Raw genomic sequence first — 17,719 nt, 5'->3', positions numbered from 1 at the left:
TTTTGTTGAAAAGGTGAGTTTCATAAATGTTAGACCATGTTTTATCTTACAAAAACCCCACTCGAGTCAAGTTACAGATATTATTTATTAAACATAAAGATTACTTTGATGTTCAGACCACTAACTCATTTTCCATAGATACCTAATATTAACATGAGGGGAAAACAACTATTTTGTGCAGTTGTATTATATTATACATGTGATGGGGGGGGTAACACAAACATTTTGAACAAGCGGAATGGGGTGCTTTAAGGTATTGATTTGTGATAAATGTCCTTAAATCAAAGTAACAATGCAAGCCACCTTAGACAAAAGTGACACATAAATTGGGCACAGAATAAATTTATCCTGCAGGAAAAATTTACATTCCTGTTAGTGGACAAAATCACTATAAAATGTTCAGAAAAATAAATATTCAGTAAATATATCACAGCCAAGGATCCAGTCTCAGAGTATTATGTATGGTGTCTAGTGTTTCTGGCTTCATGGCTGTTAAGTTATCAGTTTTCAGAGGTCTGTATTTTAGTAAATATCAGTTCTTCAATATTTCTTTTACTGTATTTGCATTTGCATTTGCTTGTTTTACTGCAGCAAGTTTTAATTCCAACCAATCAAAAGTGCGGACTTTAGATGACAGTACTCTTTCTTGTAACCTTATATGGGCCTTACCCATGGGTAGATGCAGAATCCTATTGATTTGTAGGCTTATATGGGCTTTACTCATGGGTAGATGCAGAATCATATTGATTTGTAATCTTGTATGGGCCTTACTCATGGGTAGATGCAGAATCCTATTGATTTGTAGGCTTGTAAGTCCATAGTCAATGTCACTTTACCTGAACATGTGATTTTTCATTCTGCATGTTTTGTCAAGTTTCTTTGTTATTATTTTAATCAGATTTAATACATCGACTCTGCTTGGGCAGGGGCATGTTCCTTTGATTCAGAGTTCACTAGAGCCAACATGTGATTTGTTTTAGTTTACACTTAACAAGTTAAGTTTTCTGGATGAAGTTTTCATTAAACTTGATATGCTGAGTCTATGCTCGGGAAGCAGTTACCTCTCTGCTTATTTCTCAAGGTCAAGGTTAAGGAAGCATAATTTTCATTTTGGGTTCCATATGAAAAGTCTGCTGTACTCAAGTTTTCCCACACACAGTTGTTATCATCTTTATTGCTGCTATACATCTGAGGAAAGGCAGTTCCCTATTGAGTATTGATCAGTAGATGAATGGTCACAGTGACTGTATATGAAACTGCAAAATTAGGTTTATTTTGCATGTATTAATAGTTTTGGCAGCTGTAAACTATGTTAGATAGTTTAGGTTCGTGTCACAAGTATATAATGGTATTTTAGTGGCATTAATATCTGAGTCAGTTTCCATAGTACTTTTTTTGCAGCAAATTCTGTCATTTGGCCAGTCAGGTAGTTTGTTGCATTTGCAGATGTGATTAGAATGCATTTTTTATTTACTGTTCTTTTTATCAGGGGATGACAGCTCTCCACTGGGCCTGTAGTAAAGGTCATTTGGATGCCGTTAAATTGCTGATTGAGTATCATGCCTTCCCCAATCACATGGAGTTTACAGAGGACAGGCAAGTATTCTTTACTCCCATTAATTCTATACACTTAGTCTCATTCATCATTTTATCTGACTCTCCTGCAATCAGTGGGATGGCGAATAAGCCAAACACATGCTCTGACATGTCTTAAAAAATGACTATTGTATACAACTGTTTTGCCCCAGGATGCATCCTATTAGATCTTCATGCTGAGGTCTTAATCTTTTTTAAAGAGTTGGGTTTATTTCACAAATTTGATTTTGTATTTTAAGGATTTTGGCCTTTATCATTTTTATCTTGGTGATGTATTGGGGGGGGATGCCATAACTTACTTTGCACTAGATAGCCAGGATTTTAGAATTGGTTTGTTGTGCTTTTAAACACTGTGCTGTGCATATAATGTATTTTTATCTCGCAATCACTGTGAAATGATGTTACAGATAGGAATGATTTCTTGATAGTCATAAATTGAATCTTGTTCACAGTCACCTGTATGAGATGTGTTTTAGTGACATCAGTCAGAATTTAATAAACAGGCAATCAAACATTTCTGTGTAGTTTTGTATGACAGTAATTCAGTATAACTTCCTTATAATTGACACTGTTAGAATAACAATTTCTGACCATTTTATTGGGGTGGCCAGTATACAAAGGTTTAATTTGTACTAGAATAGCCTTGTTGGGACCAAAATATGTTGTCTGTCAGAGAGATTGGTTTAAGTAAGTTTAATTGTAATGTTTTTTCAGCACTTAAATTCCAAGACTAAGCGAAATTGCAAGTTCATATTTTACAATAGAACCTTTATGAATCAGACTTTTCATGGGACATAATGATTGTTGATGCATTGAGGAGTTATATTAATTTGGTGTGTATTTGTGTGTATTAGAAATGTTTCAGTGATTGAAAAATAAAACAAATCCAGTTTCAGATTAGGGTAACCATAGTAGCATATTTGGTAGAGTTCAGACTCGTATTCCAGGGGTCATGGGTTCAATACACATCACTCATTACTCATTTGGGTGTTGAGGGGGTAGGGGTAGAAGGCTATCATGAGAATGCCTGTTGGAATATCCCTCATGCTAAGGTTTCCTTACTTTCAGTGTGGGTTACTTTATTATTCCAATGAACAGCACTATAATGAATCTCTTTCAGTCACCTGGATGTTAATATGACACTGATGTGTTTTGATATTCTGCTTTCAGATAGGTGCTTTTGCTCAACCAGTGCTAATTAATAAATGTTTTTGTACTTTTTAAATTATCTAGAAAGATATGCTTAGATAATATGGAAGCAAATTACATTAAAATCAGTTAAAATCTTCCTTTTGTGATAACAATATTGTTATAATGTAAATCATTGCATTTTGGTTCATTGAATTTTCACAAATCTAGCACATTCAGCATTATTCTGCCATAAAATTCTCTTTTACTACTCTAATAAAATCTCATTTCCATTTCCTTAATTTCTGAAAACCTTGGAGGATGAAAATTGTTTGATTAATAGTATTCTAGTTTATTCCATTGTCAAAAGCCATGGCAACAATCTACCATGATTCTCAGCCTCCCATGGCTGCCTGAGCTTAGATTTTCTCATTTTTCATGATCGCTCATAAACAAAAATGTCATCAACCGCACTGTAACGATTCTGTAACAATCTCCTGCACATTAATTAAAGTACCCATTTCATCAATCAGTAAGTGATTGTGTGTGGAAGAGAAGTTTGATTGGCTCATTTGCACAGCATGAAAGATCATGTTCGGTCACATTGGCAGGAATAATTCATTCATGCATGCTGTTTGTGTTTAAGCAGGTTTATACATATGAGAAACTAGGAAATCTCTGCACAGGTGGTCATAGTTATTATAGGAAAATAGCAGATTTTCTCTCTTAGCTTTCGACAGTGAATTTAATGTGAATTCATTTTATATTTTTATTAGTATCAATTTGATGGTTTTGCCAAAATAACATTTTTGTTCTTATTCAAATTCACCTATCAGAGGTGAGTTTAGGCGATCCTTTTTTTTTCCACCAAAGTATTTTTGTTTATTGGGTCTTTAATTTCGTGGTTTGTAGTAACCATGACAACCAAAAACTTGGTACCCAATAACAATTTGTGAATTTACTGTATTTCAGTACTTGTCAAGTCAAGAAAACTTATGCATACTTGCAATGTAAAATTTCACTTTTGGCTTATTGGCAGATTTTACATCAATATTCATGTTCTTGTGAATAAAGTGTCCTATTATTTTGTTGGTAGATTACAAATAAAAATTACTGGTAAAAATATTATGGTTGACAATGTTTAAAGTGAGTTCAAGCAATCCCTGACCAAGTAATAATATGATAGTGCAGGTGGACATATGAAATGATTAGCACAACAGTCAAAATGTTACAGTCAGTTTCTGAATTATGGGAGAAAGAAAGATAAGTCTTTGAAAAGATACATTTTAATTTTTGATTTTGATGCTTTTTAAATGAAATGAAAAATATTTTTTTTAGTATCATTTTTCCTCTGTGAAATCATGTCCTTTTAGAATATATTGTGTCTAAGTTTGTTTTTGTTATAAACAGATCATAGCACTTGCAAGCCCTAGGAACAACTGTTGGCTATCTACAAGTATTGTGGTATTATGATTGCATCAGTCATTGTTTGTTTAAATCAGATTTCTTCCTACTTTAATTAACTTTTACTTATTACTCCCAGGTATACCCCACTAGATTATGCCTTGATGGGGGAGCATCATGATGTGGCCCAGTACCTTCTGGAGCAGGGGGCGCTTTCAATTACTGGTATTCAGGACATAGCAGCTCTTAAAATACAGGTAGGTTTTGTGAAAATGTCATAAAATCAATTGCAAAATATGGGTAATGAAGTGCCTTTAATAATTCCAAGAACATGGTTTATTTTACCTCCTCATTTCTTTAGCCATTGTGTCACTATATGTTGCTTTAAAAGATTTAAGGTGAGTAAAATTAATTGGCAAATTCATTTCATGGATACTTTTATAGTAATTATAAAAGTTTCATATACTCCATTTCTTTAGCCATATTATTGCTGAAAATTAGTTTTATAGAAGTTCAGACAAACTTTATTGTTCAACCTCTTAGTGTTTCAGCCATATTGTCAATGTATCTGATTTTTTAATAGTTAGAATGAGATTTTCTGCCCATAAGGTTATGTTTCTAGTCATGTTACCTGTCACAAAATTCCTAACTATTTTTTTTTTATTTTGCAAAAGGAATCAGTATTTTTTTAATCCATGAATTTTGATGGATTTCTATAAATAATGTGAAGTAGAGGAAAAGTTCATGGAGATAGTAATTAAAATCTTTTGGCGAAAACATATTTTTAAGGAAAATTTTCTGTAAATGTTGATTTTCTTTGATGCATAACAAGAAACTAACATTATTGACCTCATTAAAACAGAACCCATAGGGTGAGAACTGCATACATACGTACTGTACATACAGACAGACAGACAGACATACATACATACATACATACATACAGACAGACATACAGACACACATAGTTTGGCTTCCTTCCCTGAGAAATAAATAACTCTACTAGTCATAGACAAGAAGATCTTACAGGATGATGAGTGTCATTCTAAATCACTTGGAGTATTGCATTGAAAATGTACACATACATATTCAATGAATTGGCTATCTGGTAAATATTGTTTAACTATTCCTTGTGAATTGATGGTCATGCTAACATTGGGTTTTCCCTAAACGACTTTTTATGATATCTAGTTGGTCCTAAATGAAAATGGTATTGACCTGACTTCCTATTTGGCCACAGTGACAGCCATTTGAAATCATGCTATCGCTACTTCTCCTGAACAGAAATTCATGTCAGTATGGAGTTTTCATCAGAATACTTCTTATAATGTCTTGTTCATCCTAAATGAACATGGTTCATATTTGATATTCAATATGGCAACCATGGCAGCAATTATAAAATTCTTATTATTGCTACTCCTTCTAGATGGATGGTCATATCAGCATGAGGTTTCCTCCCCAAAACATTTTATGATGTTTAGTTGGTCCTAAATGAAACTTGGTGTCAATCTAACATTAAATATAGCAGTCACTTTAAGCCATCTTGAAATAGTGTTATTGCTGTTCTTAAGAAAGACACAACAATATGAGGTTTTCACCAAAACACATCTCTTTGATGCCTGATCGATCCTAAATAATGGTGCCACGCTGAACTCTGGTATGGCTTCTGTGACATTGATCTGGAAAATCTTATCACTGAACCTCCTAGAGGAATGTGGTTCATATTGACATGTGTTATGGTGTCTGGTTATGAATAAAAATTATGTCGATCTGATGTCCCTTATGGCCACTGTGGATGCCATCTTGAATATCTTACTACTGTTGCTTGTCCTAAATAGATAGCCATAGCAACAAGTAGTCTTCACCAAAAAATGTATTATTATATCTGGTTGGTGCTAGATGAAAATTATGCCAGAATTGGCTGAAACAATGACCAATTTTAAAATTTTGTTATCATTACTTCTCTTCTAAATATTGACATGGGATTTTCACCTAAAGACTTCAGATGTCTACATGGTTCAGATCTTACATCCATTATGGCCACCACAGTGACCCAATTGAAAATCTTGATCACAGCTCAAGACTAAAGAATAAACAGTCTTAGATTGGATTCCTGGAAATTTCTTTCAGCCAGTAGAGCATCATTCGATTGAAGAAGCCTTGTATTGTTTTACTTGTATTTAACGGTGAATGGACTTGTATTCAATAGAACTATATAGTGTACATATAGTGAAACATAGCTTTTTGCATAATTTCAGTCTACCTTTAGAGGCTATCGTGTGAGGAAGACATTTAGGGAAAATAAACGTCTGCTGATGAAGCATGAACAGCTGAAAAAAGAGGCGGCAAGGTAGGACAAGATCATAAAGATTTAGGAATAATTCCTAGTGAAATATCAGAATATTTTACACTTTTGCATAAGGATGATTTTGCATTACATAATGGTTTGACAATCTAGTAACAAAGAAAATCATACATTGCTTTGGATATTGTCTGAACTAGTCTTATATCAAAATACGTCTCAGGATACAAATAATTACATAGAAAGTAGAGGGAAAGATACTGTCACCTAATATTTCTAAAATAAATTTCCAATATACCGATAGCTATGAACTGTATCAAAACCTCTCAAAAAAAAACAAATTGTCTTTTCAGATCCCTTTTCTACATTGAAAGCCTCACAGAATATTAAATTTTAGAACACAATAATACCCCAGATATGAGAGAAACGTGATATTCTAATAGAGTGTTTGGAAAATGTTTTGCGCTGTTTGCTGCCTATTCACATTTGCAGATAGGGTAATGAAAGGTCAGATAAAGCAGCCAGATCTGCCCTATAGTCACCCATTTCTGAATGGAACATACCATATACTGACATGAAATATATAAGTCAACATGTTTATTATATTTTGCAAAATATGTGGAATGAAAATTTCACAAACAAAACTTTAAAATATCAAACCCACTGTAGGTGAATTGAATCCACTTGTATACAGCAAACTGGAGAGATGAAGTGGTGTTGTCGATCACATAGCGGACTCATGCATACCTCTTAAATGGTGAACCTTGACTGTAGTATGTACACTGCCAGCACTGTCTTCACTAGCCAATAGATACCAATCCACTTTTAATTAGTGCTCTTGTGCTGACAAGGAGGGTTACTGCCCTTAGCAAGTGAGTCAGTTGATTTTAATAAGTTTTTTTTACATGACTCAGATATTCAGCAAGATGACTTTCATGGTTTCCAAAAGCATTGGCTCAAAAGAAATGTGTGAAAAGGTTTAATTTGGAGAAACTTCCATGTAGCATTTGTGATTGTCTACCGAAGCTGCAGTGGTAATTCCAGACTATCTTCCTTGGTGAATGTAGGAATCAGTCTAACTACATGAGTTTCTTTCAGATGCATACAGTCAGAGACAGAGCAGTAGATACTGTTTTACCTAGTTACATATGTCTTGGGTTAATGAAAGAAAATGGATTTGTGACTGTTAGAAACCAAAGATGATAATAATTTGATATCTAGATAATTTTGTTTGATTCTTTCAAACAGGACAATATCATTATCCTGTTAAAATCAAAGCTCACATATGGGCTAAAAAAATGCATGAAAAATAAAGAAAAAATATTCTTTGAACAACTGTGGAACATCCATCTGTGCTAAAGATTGTGTGGGTACATAACCTACATTTATGTGTAACTAGAATCTTCACAATATTTTTCCTAGGCAATTCTTGGGGACATTGAAAAGAAACTGAATTTGGTCTGATGTCTTTTTGCTCTGCATCATCCAAATTAGTTTTATTTTCCTGTCAATTGTTTGAGATGAGGCACATAATAAACATGCACATTTAACTAATTTTACTTAAAAATATAACTGATCATTGCACGTAAATAAATAATTTAATCTCAAGTTTATTTGTTCATCTATCATTATAGGAAGAGAGCCACAGAGGAAAATAAACGTAAAGAAGATATTCGACACAAAATGGAAGTAGAAGAACGTCTTCGTAAAGACCTTCATGACCTTGCACTTGTCCCATCAAACACTGACACTTCCCACCCTGAATCTTCCAGTAGTTCATCAAAACCCACCGCTGCCATGAAGTCGGATGGGGTAGTGCCCTCTACCTCATCCCGACGCAGGAAGTGAGTTCTCGCCTCCATTACTGCCTCTCTCCAACTACTGACAGGTTAATTTCTTTATTCATTTTTACTGCATGCTGGTATAGAAAAAAATATGAGACACATACTAACAGCAGTTTATATTTTATGAGCAGCTTGAGCTAACCTTGACATTGAGACAGATATCTCACTTCATTTCATCAGTGTTATAGCATTCATTTCAGCATGTCATAACATTGTTTCAGCATGTCATAATGTTTATTTCATTTCATACAGTTTTTTTCGTTTTCATCATGCATGTAAGAACTAATATTCTTGATTTTATCTTGTTCTTATTAGGAAAAAATCTTTAACTTTGGGGTCACCATTTACAATATTTTTAGATTACTTCCTTTTTTTGCACATATGATGACGTTATTCTAAAAATATTGACAATCAAAATTTTTACGATATTTTTTAAGACATATACTATAATAATAATAATAATAATGACTTGTCCCAAAAACTCTACTAATTGCACTTCTGGAAGATGTTATTGACTTCCAAGATCAGTATGTTATTGAAGGCATCTGATGGAAGAATAATTCCAGAGTGTTCAACATGAATAAATACAAGAAATACTCCCTTCTTTAAGACCTAAATTGAATATATTCCAAGTTGTAAGGAACCCTAATTTTACTATTAGAATCCATTTTAGAGAAAGGTAGCCATATTGAGCCTTCGCTATAGTGAATGTTAGGTTCATTTGCATCATCATTTTATGACACTAAAGCTTTTTTAGTGAATTTTTAATCGATACAACAGTGGTGTAACATTTTTACTTTATTTTCTTGTGGTTGTTTATTATCCGCATGTTTTGGCATTGGATATTGTGGCACCCCATATCTACATTTCCTAAACTGCAAGGGGTTACAAGGACATTTTCACATATGTCCAGCCCAAATTTTATAAATGCAGTCATTGTAGGAAGACCTTGCAACTGATTTGATGGATTTTGCATATGACCCATGGGGGGTGGGGGTACAATGAAAAGCATGGGGGTTTTCAGTTGCATGCCATTGTAGTTGCTAAGTTTTATTTGTTTTCAATGATTAAACTAATATGTATGAAAGATAGTTGACACAATTTCAGTAATATTTTTACCTAATGAAGGCCTGTTTTACATTTATCTTCTCACTGTTGTCATTCAAAAATGGAAGGAGCTGTTATGACATGAAAGTAAACAACAATGCAAACAATAATAATCACCAAAGACAGTGCCAAAATAAATAATTCAGCCTTAAAAGTAATCAAGAAAACTATCCAGCTGCCTGTTAAGAGGATTCAGAAGTAATGGTGCTTGACTTTACCATTAGTTTGGAAATCATGTCAAGAAATTTATAAATTTATAAATTCAGCAGGTCATTATGTGTAAACTTAATATTACTTGCTTTGAGTTGATGTTGTGTCTGATTTGGTTTTGATGTGATTTTTCTAAAACATCTTTAGTTTTTAAGATAATTGGTTGTAATATTATTTGACAAGGAATGTGTTGCATGCTGTTTAGATTTTGTATTATGACTATCTGTCCTTCACAATCTGTGCCCATAACATCAAAAAAATAATTAGCTTAACTATTTTTTTGTACTTATAAGTAATTGCTATATATAATTTTTGTATCTTTAACTAAAAGAGGCTGAATTTTGTATGATTGATGTTTTGAATGCAATATACTATACACAAAGAGCATTATTGTGTTTGAAACAAACATAAATTGTTATTCAAGATAAAAACATATTTTGTATAGCTCAGGTATTTTATATTAATGAAGGGGTAACAAGTTTATAGTAGGTTTTAAAATATTAATAAGGTGCTAAAAAAATTCCATAAAGTTGTTGACAAAATAATTGATGCAGAAACTAATTATTCATTGGAATATTTACCTCTATTAAACGTAATTTAAGTTGAAAAGTTCATATTGTGTCCTGCAGTTTAAAAGTCCAATATGAATGTTCCTTCAGATTAACACATAATATTATGATGCAAAAATCAATTACTATGTTATCTGTTTGAGGCAATTTATAAATTTATTTACATAACCAAATTTGACTGCTCCGTCAGCCAAGTGTAAGAGTGTCTGCTCAGATGCGGTAAGTCGCGGGTTCGAACCCCAGCCAAATCATACCAAAGGCTTATAAAATGGTACTAACAGCTGCCTCACTAGGTGCTCAGCTTTAAGAGGCTAGTGTTAGGACTGGTCGGCCTGGTGTCAGGATAATGTCACTGGGAGGGACATGATGCTACATGTCTGCGGCATGATTTCCCAGTGTTAGACATCACTATAAACTGCTACACTGCAAACATCATATTGATGTGACTGAAAAAACTGTTAAAGCTACGTTACAAATCCGAAATTCACACACACACACACACACACACACACACATAACCAAAGTATTTTTTGGAGTAAGATGACTCGGCACTATTCCAGTAAAACCTTCTTAGGAAAACAAAGAAGGCACTTTCACTGTGGAGTTTTCACCCATATGTGCAGTTTTAAATACTTTATCATTTTCAGTTGAACATGTTTAGTAATTGGAGTATTCTAATGTTACGTGTTTAGGCTCTCATAAACAGTAACAAGAAAAAAGTGAAGACAGCAAGCTTTGTAAAATTTAACAAATAATTTATATTCCTAGAAATACAAGTTAACAATTAAAAAAAGGACATCTGGTTTTAAGAATCAAAACCAAAACTAATCCAAGTCCTAGTAATAAAATGTTCTAATAAATTTGAGTTCGACTCCCATAGAAATCCAAAATGGATAGCGATGACATATACTATATCCAGTATAGTACTAATGTATCAACAGTTCTTTGTTGAACCACAGAAATTAATATCCCAGTGTTTGAATTCTGAATAAAATTTCAATAAATGTCTTTGTCAAAGAATTCTGTATGAGCACTTAAATATTCCCAGGGAAAAGAATTAATAATTCCATAAAATAGAATTTCAACTCAAATTGGTCCCAACAGAAGTAACACCTTGATGTCTAAGTATTTAAAAGCCCAAATGAGTAAACTCTCTGTAGAAAAAGGTTATACACTAATTAAGATGCAAAACAGATTCCCATATGAGGGTCATGTGATCACTTTCTAGAACAAGATAGAAGCTTTACATTACATACTCCCAGTACAGCTTCAATTTCACTCTATAAATCACACACTAAAAATGAATAAAAAAAATAAGTTGTTTACTTCAACCCTAATTTATTAGGTATCAAGGTCAAAAACTAGGTCAGCACTAAGATACAAAGTTCTAATATTAGGTGTTTACGATAAAACAATCAGGTCAAACTAATTTCTGGAAAATGTCAAATTCCAGTAAATAAATTACATTACAATAGCATGTAATGGAATAATAAAATATAAAAAATAACAAACAATTACATTAAATTAAATATAAATTAAATCAAATATACATAACACTAATGCATATTCTTCTTTTAATGTGCCTTCCCTGGGTACTTTGGAAATTTTAGCTTGCTCCAAACATGATATCCATAAGTTAAAGAAATAAGATCACATAATGCATGTATATAGATATGCAGATGAGAATGCAGATAAATTAGAAGAACAAAGACAGACATGTACATATATATTGACAGATACATGGATAAGCAGCAAGAGTTTGGATATAGTTAAATTTTGAGAGAGAATATTTTAGTAAAGACCTTGAAATGAAAAATTAAACAGCCAGTAACAATATTCTAGCCATGGATAATCATTTGGTCATGATGAATGGAACTTTCCTGCATGTTTCATGTCATAGCGTCATAATGGTTATTTTTTTTTTATTAAAACAGGTTCATCAGAGGTAGAAAATTAAGTTTCCATTTTTGCATCTATATTTAAGAAAACAGACTCATCTTGTCAACTTCATCAACAGTATTGAAAACAAGACTCTATAAAGATCTATGTATACTCACAACTGAAGGATCTGTGGACACTTATTTTATTCATTTACTTAACAATTATCAGCAAGTCACCTTGAAATTGACAACCTGCATTAAAGTAATTGACAACATGCATTAAAGTAATTGACAAGCCAGTGTTTGAGATTTTATGTTATGAAGTAAACAACAGATTATAAACACTGCTTGCTGGAGCTAAATTTTCAATACATCGATCAAGCTTGGAATGAAATCATCCTAATGGTTATTCATTAGAGACGAGTACCTTTGTTTCCAAACACACCTGTCAAAGTAAACTCACAAATTACATTATTAACAATTAACACATACTCAGCTTAACTTAGAGACATGCATCAGAAAAATCGACAAGTTCATTGTTTATAGTCAGCAAGCTCATAAACTGCATAAGGCTAGGTTAGGACCTGAAAGTTGGCAAATCACGGATATGTACAGATAGTATAATTAAAGTGCATGTGATAAATTAAAATATGAATAGTTATTCTTTATTTGTCAAAACTTGATTTAAATGGTAAATATTCAAGTTATTATGTGGGCAAGTGGTCTAAAGTGCTTGCCATTAACGTTCACTACCATCTCACATCTGTCCATGTAAGTTCGAGACTTGGGCTCAGCCGATGTGGATATGTGAGAAAGCATGCCAGCAGTTTTGCATGTGTTGGTGGTTTTTATGAGGATGGGCCGTGTATAGCCTATTATGCACTGAAAAATGGCATTAAACCATAAACAATGACAACATTATCATTTCTGTGTGGGAAAATGTGTGACTGACTTTGATATTGACTAGGAGATGGAAATGACATATGATGGATCTCAGAAACTGGTCACAATGTTGTACATGTATACACTTACAAATGAAGCATCTCTCTTTGTCCCCTCTCTCTCAGTTTGATATTCTTTAACAATTCTCTGTATTTGAGATTGTCATAGGAGTGATTTTTATCTGATTGTGTGGGTCATATTATAGTGATTTAAAACTAACTGATTGATAGGTTTATATTACAGTGATTTAAGTCTGATTTAGAGGGTCATGTTACAGTGATTTCAAGCAGATTTAGAGGTTCATGTTACAGTGATTTTAAGCTGAGTTAGAGGTTCATTTTACAGTGTTGAATGATTTCAGTCTGATTTAGAGGGTCATGTTACAGTGATTTCAAGCTGATTTAGAGGGTCATGTTACAGTGATTTCAATCTGATTTAGAGGGTCATGTTACAATGATTTCAGTCTGATTTAGATGGTCATGTTACGGTGATTTCAATCTGATTTAGAGGGTCATGTTACAGTGATTTCAATCTGATTTAGAGGGTCATGTTACATTGATTTCAGTCTGATTTAGAGGTTCATGTTACAATGATTTCAGTTTGATTTAGAGGGTCATGTTACAGTGATTTCAAGCTGATGTAGAGGGTCATGTTACAGTGATTTCAAGCTGGTTTAGAGGTTCATGTTACAGTGATTTCAAACTGATTTAGAGGGTCATGTTACAGTGATTTCAATCTGATTTAGAGGGTCATGTTACAATGATTTCAAGCTGATTTAGAGGGTCATGTTACAGTGATTTCAATCTGATTTAGAGGGTCATGTTACAGTGATTTCAGTCTGATTTAGATGGTCATGTTATGGTGATTTCAAGCTGATTTAGAGGGTCATGTTACAGTGATTTCAATCTGATTTAGAGGGTCATGTTACATTGATTTCAGTCTGATTTAGAGGTTCATGTTACAATGATTTCAGTTTGATTTAGAGGGTCATGTTGTAATGATTTCAAGCTGATTTAAAGGGTAATGTTACAATCATTTCAGTCTGATTTAGAGGGTTATGTTACAGTGATTTCAATCTGATTTAGAGGGTCATGTTACACTGATATCAATCAGATTTAGAGGGTCATGTTACACTGATTTCTATCTGATTTAGAGGGTCGTGTTACAGTGATCTTCAGCTGGTTTAGAGGGTCATGTTACAATGATTTCAGTTTGATTTAGAGGGTCATGTTACAATGATTTCAAGCTGATTTAGAGGGTGATGTTGCAGTGATTTCAAGCTGATTTAGAGGGTCATGTTAACAGTGATTTCAATCTGATATAGAGGGTCATGTTACAATGATATCAATCTGATATAGAGGGTCATGTTACAGTGATTTCAATCTGATTTAGAGGGTCATGTTACAATAATTTCAAGCTGATTTAGAGGGTCATGTTACGATAATTTCAATCTGATATAGACTGTCATGCTACAATGATTTCAATCTGATTTAGAGGGTCATGTTGCAATGATTTCAAGCTGATTTAGAGGGTCATGTTACAATGATCTTCAGCTGGTTTAGAGGGTCATGTTACAATGATTTCAGTTTGATTTAGATGGTCATGTTACAGTGATTTCAAGCTGATTTAGAGGGTCATGTTACAGTGATTTCAATCTGATTTAGAGGGTCATGTTACAGTGATTTCAAGCTGATTTAGAGGGTCTTGTTACAGTGATTTCAATCTGATTTAGAGAGTCATATTGCAATGATTTCAATCTGATTTAGAGGGTCATGTTACAGTGATTTCAATCTGATTTAGAGGGTCATGTTACACTGATATCAATCTGATTTAGAGGGTCATGTTAACAGTGATATCAATCTGATATAGAGGGTCATGTTACAATGATTTTAATTTGATTTAGAGAGTCATATTGCAATGATTTCAAGCTGATTTAGAGGGTCATGTTACAGTGATTTCAATCTGATTTAGAGGGTCATGTTACACTGATATCAATCTGATTTAGAGGGTCATGTTACAGTGATTTCAATCTGATGTAGAGGGTCATGCTACAGTGATATCAATCTGATATAGAGGGTCATGTTACAATGATTTCAGTCTGATTTAGAGGGTCATGTTACAATGATTTCAAGCTGATTTAGAGGGTCATGCTATGATGATTTCAATCTGATATAGAGGGTCATGCTACATTGATTTCAATCTGATTTAGAGGGTCATGTTACAATGATTTCAAGCTGACTTAGAGGGTCATGTTACGGTGATTTCAAGCTGATTAAGTTGTTGTTGTTGTAGTAGGATTTAATGCCATTTTTCAGCACAAGATAGGCTATACATGGCAGCCAGTATAACTGGTGGAGGAAGAACCTTGGAAAGCCCTGGGAAGAATCACCAACCCACGAGAAGCTATATATGGCAGCCAGTATAACTGGTGGAGGAAGAACCTTGGAAAGCCCTGGGAAGAATCAACGACCCATGAGAAGCTACTGGCAAGATTTCTCACGTACCAACATTAGCGAGCCTGAGACTCAAACCCATGCAGACAGCGGTGAGATGGCAGTGATCCGGAACAGTGAACGCTTTAGACCACATGGCCACTCGGGGACCCCTCAATCTAATTTAGAGGGTCATGTTACAATGATTTCAAGCTGATTTAGAGGGTCATGTTACAGTGATTTCAGTCTGATTTAGATGGTCATGTCACAATGATTTCAATCTGATTTAGAGAGTCATATTAAAATGATTTCAATCTCTCAAGAGTGTTAGACCACTCTGGTGGACTAGAGATTAGAACGTCCACCTCAGATGCGGGGAGGTTGTGGATTCAGACCCTGGCCAGGTCATACTCCAGCCCAGTTATTCTATGTTGTGGTGTTCCACAGGGGTCTGTTCTTGGACCTGTTCTCTTCATCCTGTACACTTGGTCACTCTCAAGTGTCATAAATCATCATCCAGTGTCTCACCAATTGTACGCTGATGACACCCAAATTTACAAATCTAGCCACCCAACTGAAGCTGATGCTACCATCCAAGGTGTAGAGAGGTGCATTTCTAATGTGAAATCATGGATGACATGTAACAAGCTGCAGATGAATGATGATAAAACTGAAGCCATTCTGATCACAACAAAAGGACTTTCTCATTCACATCCTTTACCTCAAACAATATCAGCAACGCCAACATTAAATTCACACAATCAGTACGAAACCTAGGTGTTACTCTGGACAGTACTCTCAGATTGCACCAACATGTCATGAACATATGCAAGGCTGCATATCTTGAGCTGAGATGCATCAGCTTAGTTCACAAATATCTTTCAGTTGATGCCACTAAAGCACTTGTGTGTTCATTAGTACTTTCAAGACTGGACTGTTGTAACTCAATTCTGTCTGGTTCATCTCAATATCTACTCCAGAAACTTCAAAAAGTTCAAAACACAGCTGCTTGGATCATACTTAGAGTACCACGATCAGAGCACACCTCCCCACTGCTCTGTACCCTACACTGGCTATCCATTTGATCCAGAATCAAACACAAAATTTGTTCTCTGTGCTACATTTCACTGTCGGACTCTAGTCCAACATTCCTATACAACCTCACCCATGTGTACACACCAGCAAGATATTTACGCTCCTCTTCTGACAATCGTATACTTATTATTCCCACTATGAAAACAAAGTCATATGGACAGCGTTCTTTTGCATACCAGGGCCCAGCAGCGTGGAATGAATTGCCCACTGAACTTAGACACAAAGATACAGTGATCACATTGAAGAGGGCTCTCAAAATTCACTTATTTCGACAGCAAGAACAAACTTAAAAGACCAATAATGTTTCCTACCTGAAATATTCTCAGCATGTTTTTTATTTTTTCATGTTTTTCTAATTTCATGGTGTTTGTTTTTGTAATAATATTTATGTTTTTTATCTTATAGGTGTTGTCTAATGTTGTAAAGCACTTAGAGCTTCTAAAGATTAGGAGCTATACAAAGTCCTCATTATTATTATTAATATTATTATACCAAAGATGTATAAAAATGGCACCAACAGCTACCTCACTAGGTGCTCAGCATTAAGAGGTCAGTGTTAGGACTGGTCGGTCTGGTGTCAGGATGATGTTACTGGGTGGGACATCATGATACATGTGCTAGACATCACTATAAACTGCTACACTGCAGAAATCATAACGATATGACTTAAAAATTGTTAACGATAATATTAAAATCCACATCACACACACACATCCCGAGAGTTATAATACAGTTATTGAAATGTCATTGAGAGGTTTATATTAGTGATTTCAGTCTGATTGAAAGGGTCATATCACAGTGATTTCAGTCTGATCATGTGGGTCATATTAGTGATTTAAATCAGATCCTGAGGGTCATGTTACAGTGATTTCAGTAGTTGCAAAACTAGTTTACTAAGTTCAAACTTGGTTCATGTTAATGTGCTTAGTGTGGTTCAGTCTTCAACTTTTTATGCTGTTTAAACAATTTCTCGATGTAAAATATTTTATCTATCTTGTCCACAAAACAACTTCCAGTTTAGAAAAATAGAAAATCAAAATGTATCTTGCCTTTTTATGCCCCATGTTATGAAAATGCTAATATTCGTCACAGAAATGAATTGCAATAGCTTTTACACAGAATAATATTTTCACATGTATATCAAGAGTCAAGATGCAGGGGAAAATACCATTTATAGGGAAATTTCGTGGCTTTTATTTTTCATGATGCT

The 17,719-nt window shown here is 34.1% G+C and overlaps 1 protein-coding gene across 1 annotated transcript in view; it reads left to right on the top strand.

Moving 5' to 3' along the window:
* LOC149791085 (uncharacterized) overlaps positions 1-17,719 on the top strand; it is a 100,758-nt gene that overhangs the window by 49,679 nt on the left and 33,360 nt on the right. Inside the window, exons 16-19 of the mRNA XM_089973003.1 lie at positions 1,490-1,596; positions 4,268-4,385; positions 6,387-6,478; positions 8,065-8,274. Of these exons, the coding sequence (XP_089829129.1) occupies positions 1,490-1,596; positions 4,268-4,385; positions 6,387-6,478; positions 8,065-8,274 (527 nt within the window). The remainder of the gene's footprint in view (positions 1-1,489; positions 1,597-4,267; positions 4,386-6,386; positions 6,479-8,064; positions 8,275-17,719) is intronic.

The sequence above is a fragment of the Sinohyriopsis cumingii genome, chromosome 10 (assembly GCF_028554795.1).
Source record: "Sinohyriopsis cumingii isolate HCF-2022 chromosome 10, ASM2855479v2, whole genome shotgun sequence".
NCBI classification, from domain to species: Eukaryota; Metazoa; Mollusca; class Bivalvia; order Unionida; family Unionidae; genus Sinohyriopsis; species Sinohyriopsis cumingii.
Note: the sequence above shows the minus strand (reverse complement) of the source record. Positions and strands in the feature narration are given on the sequence as shown.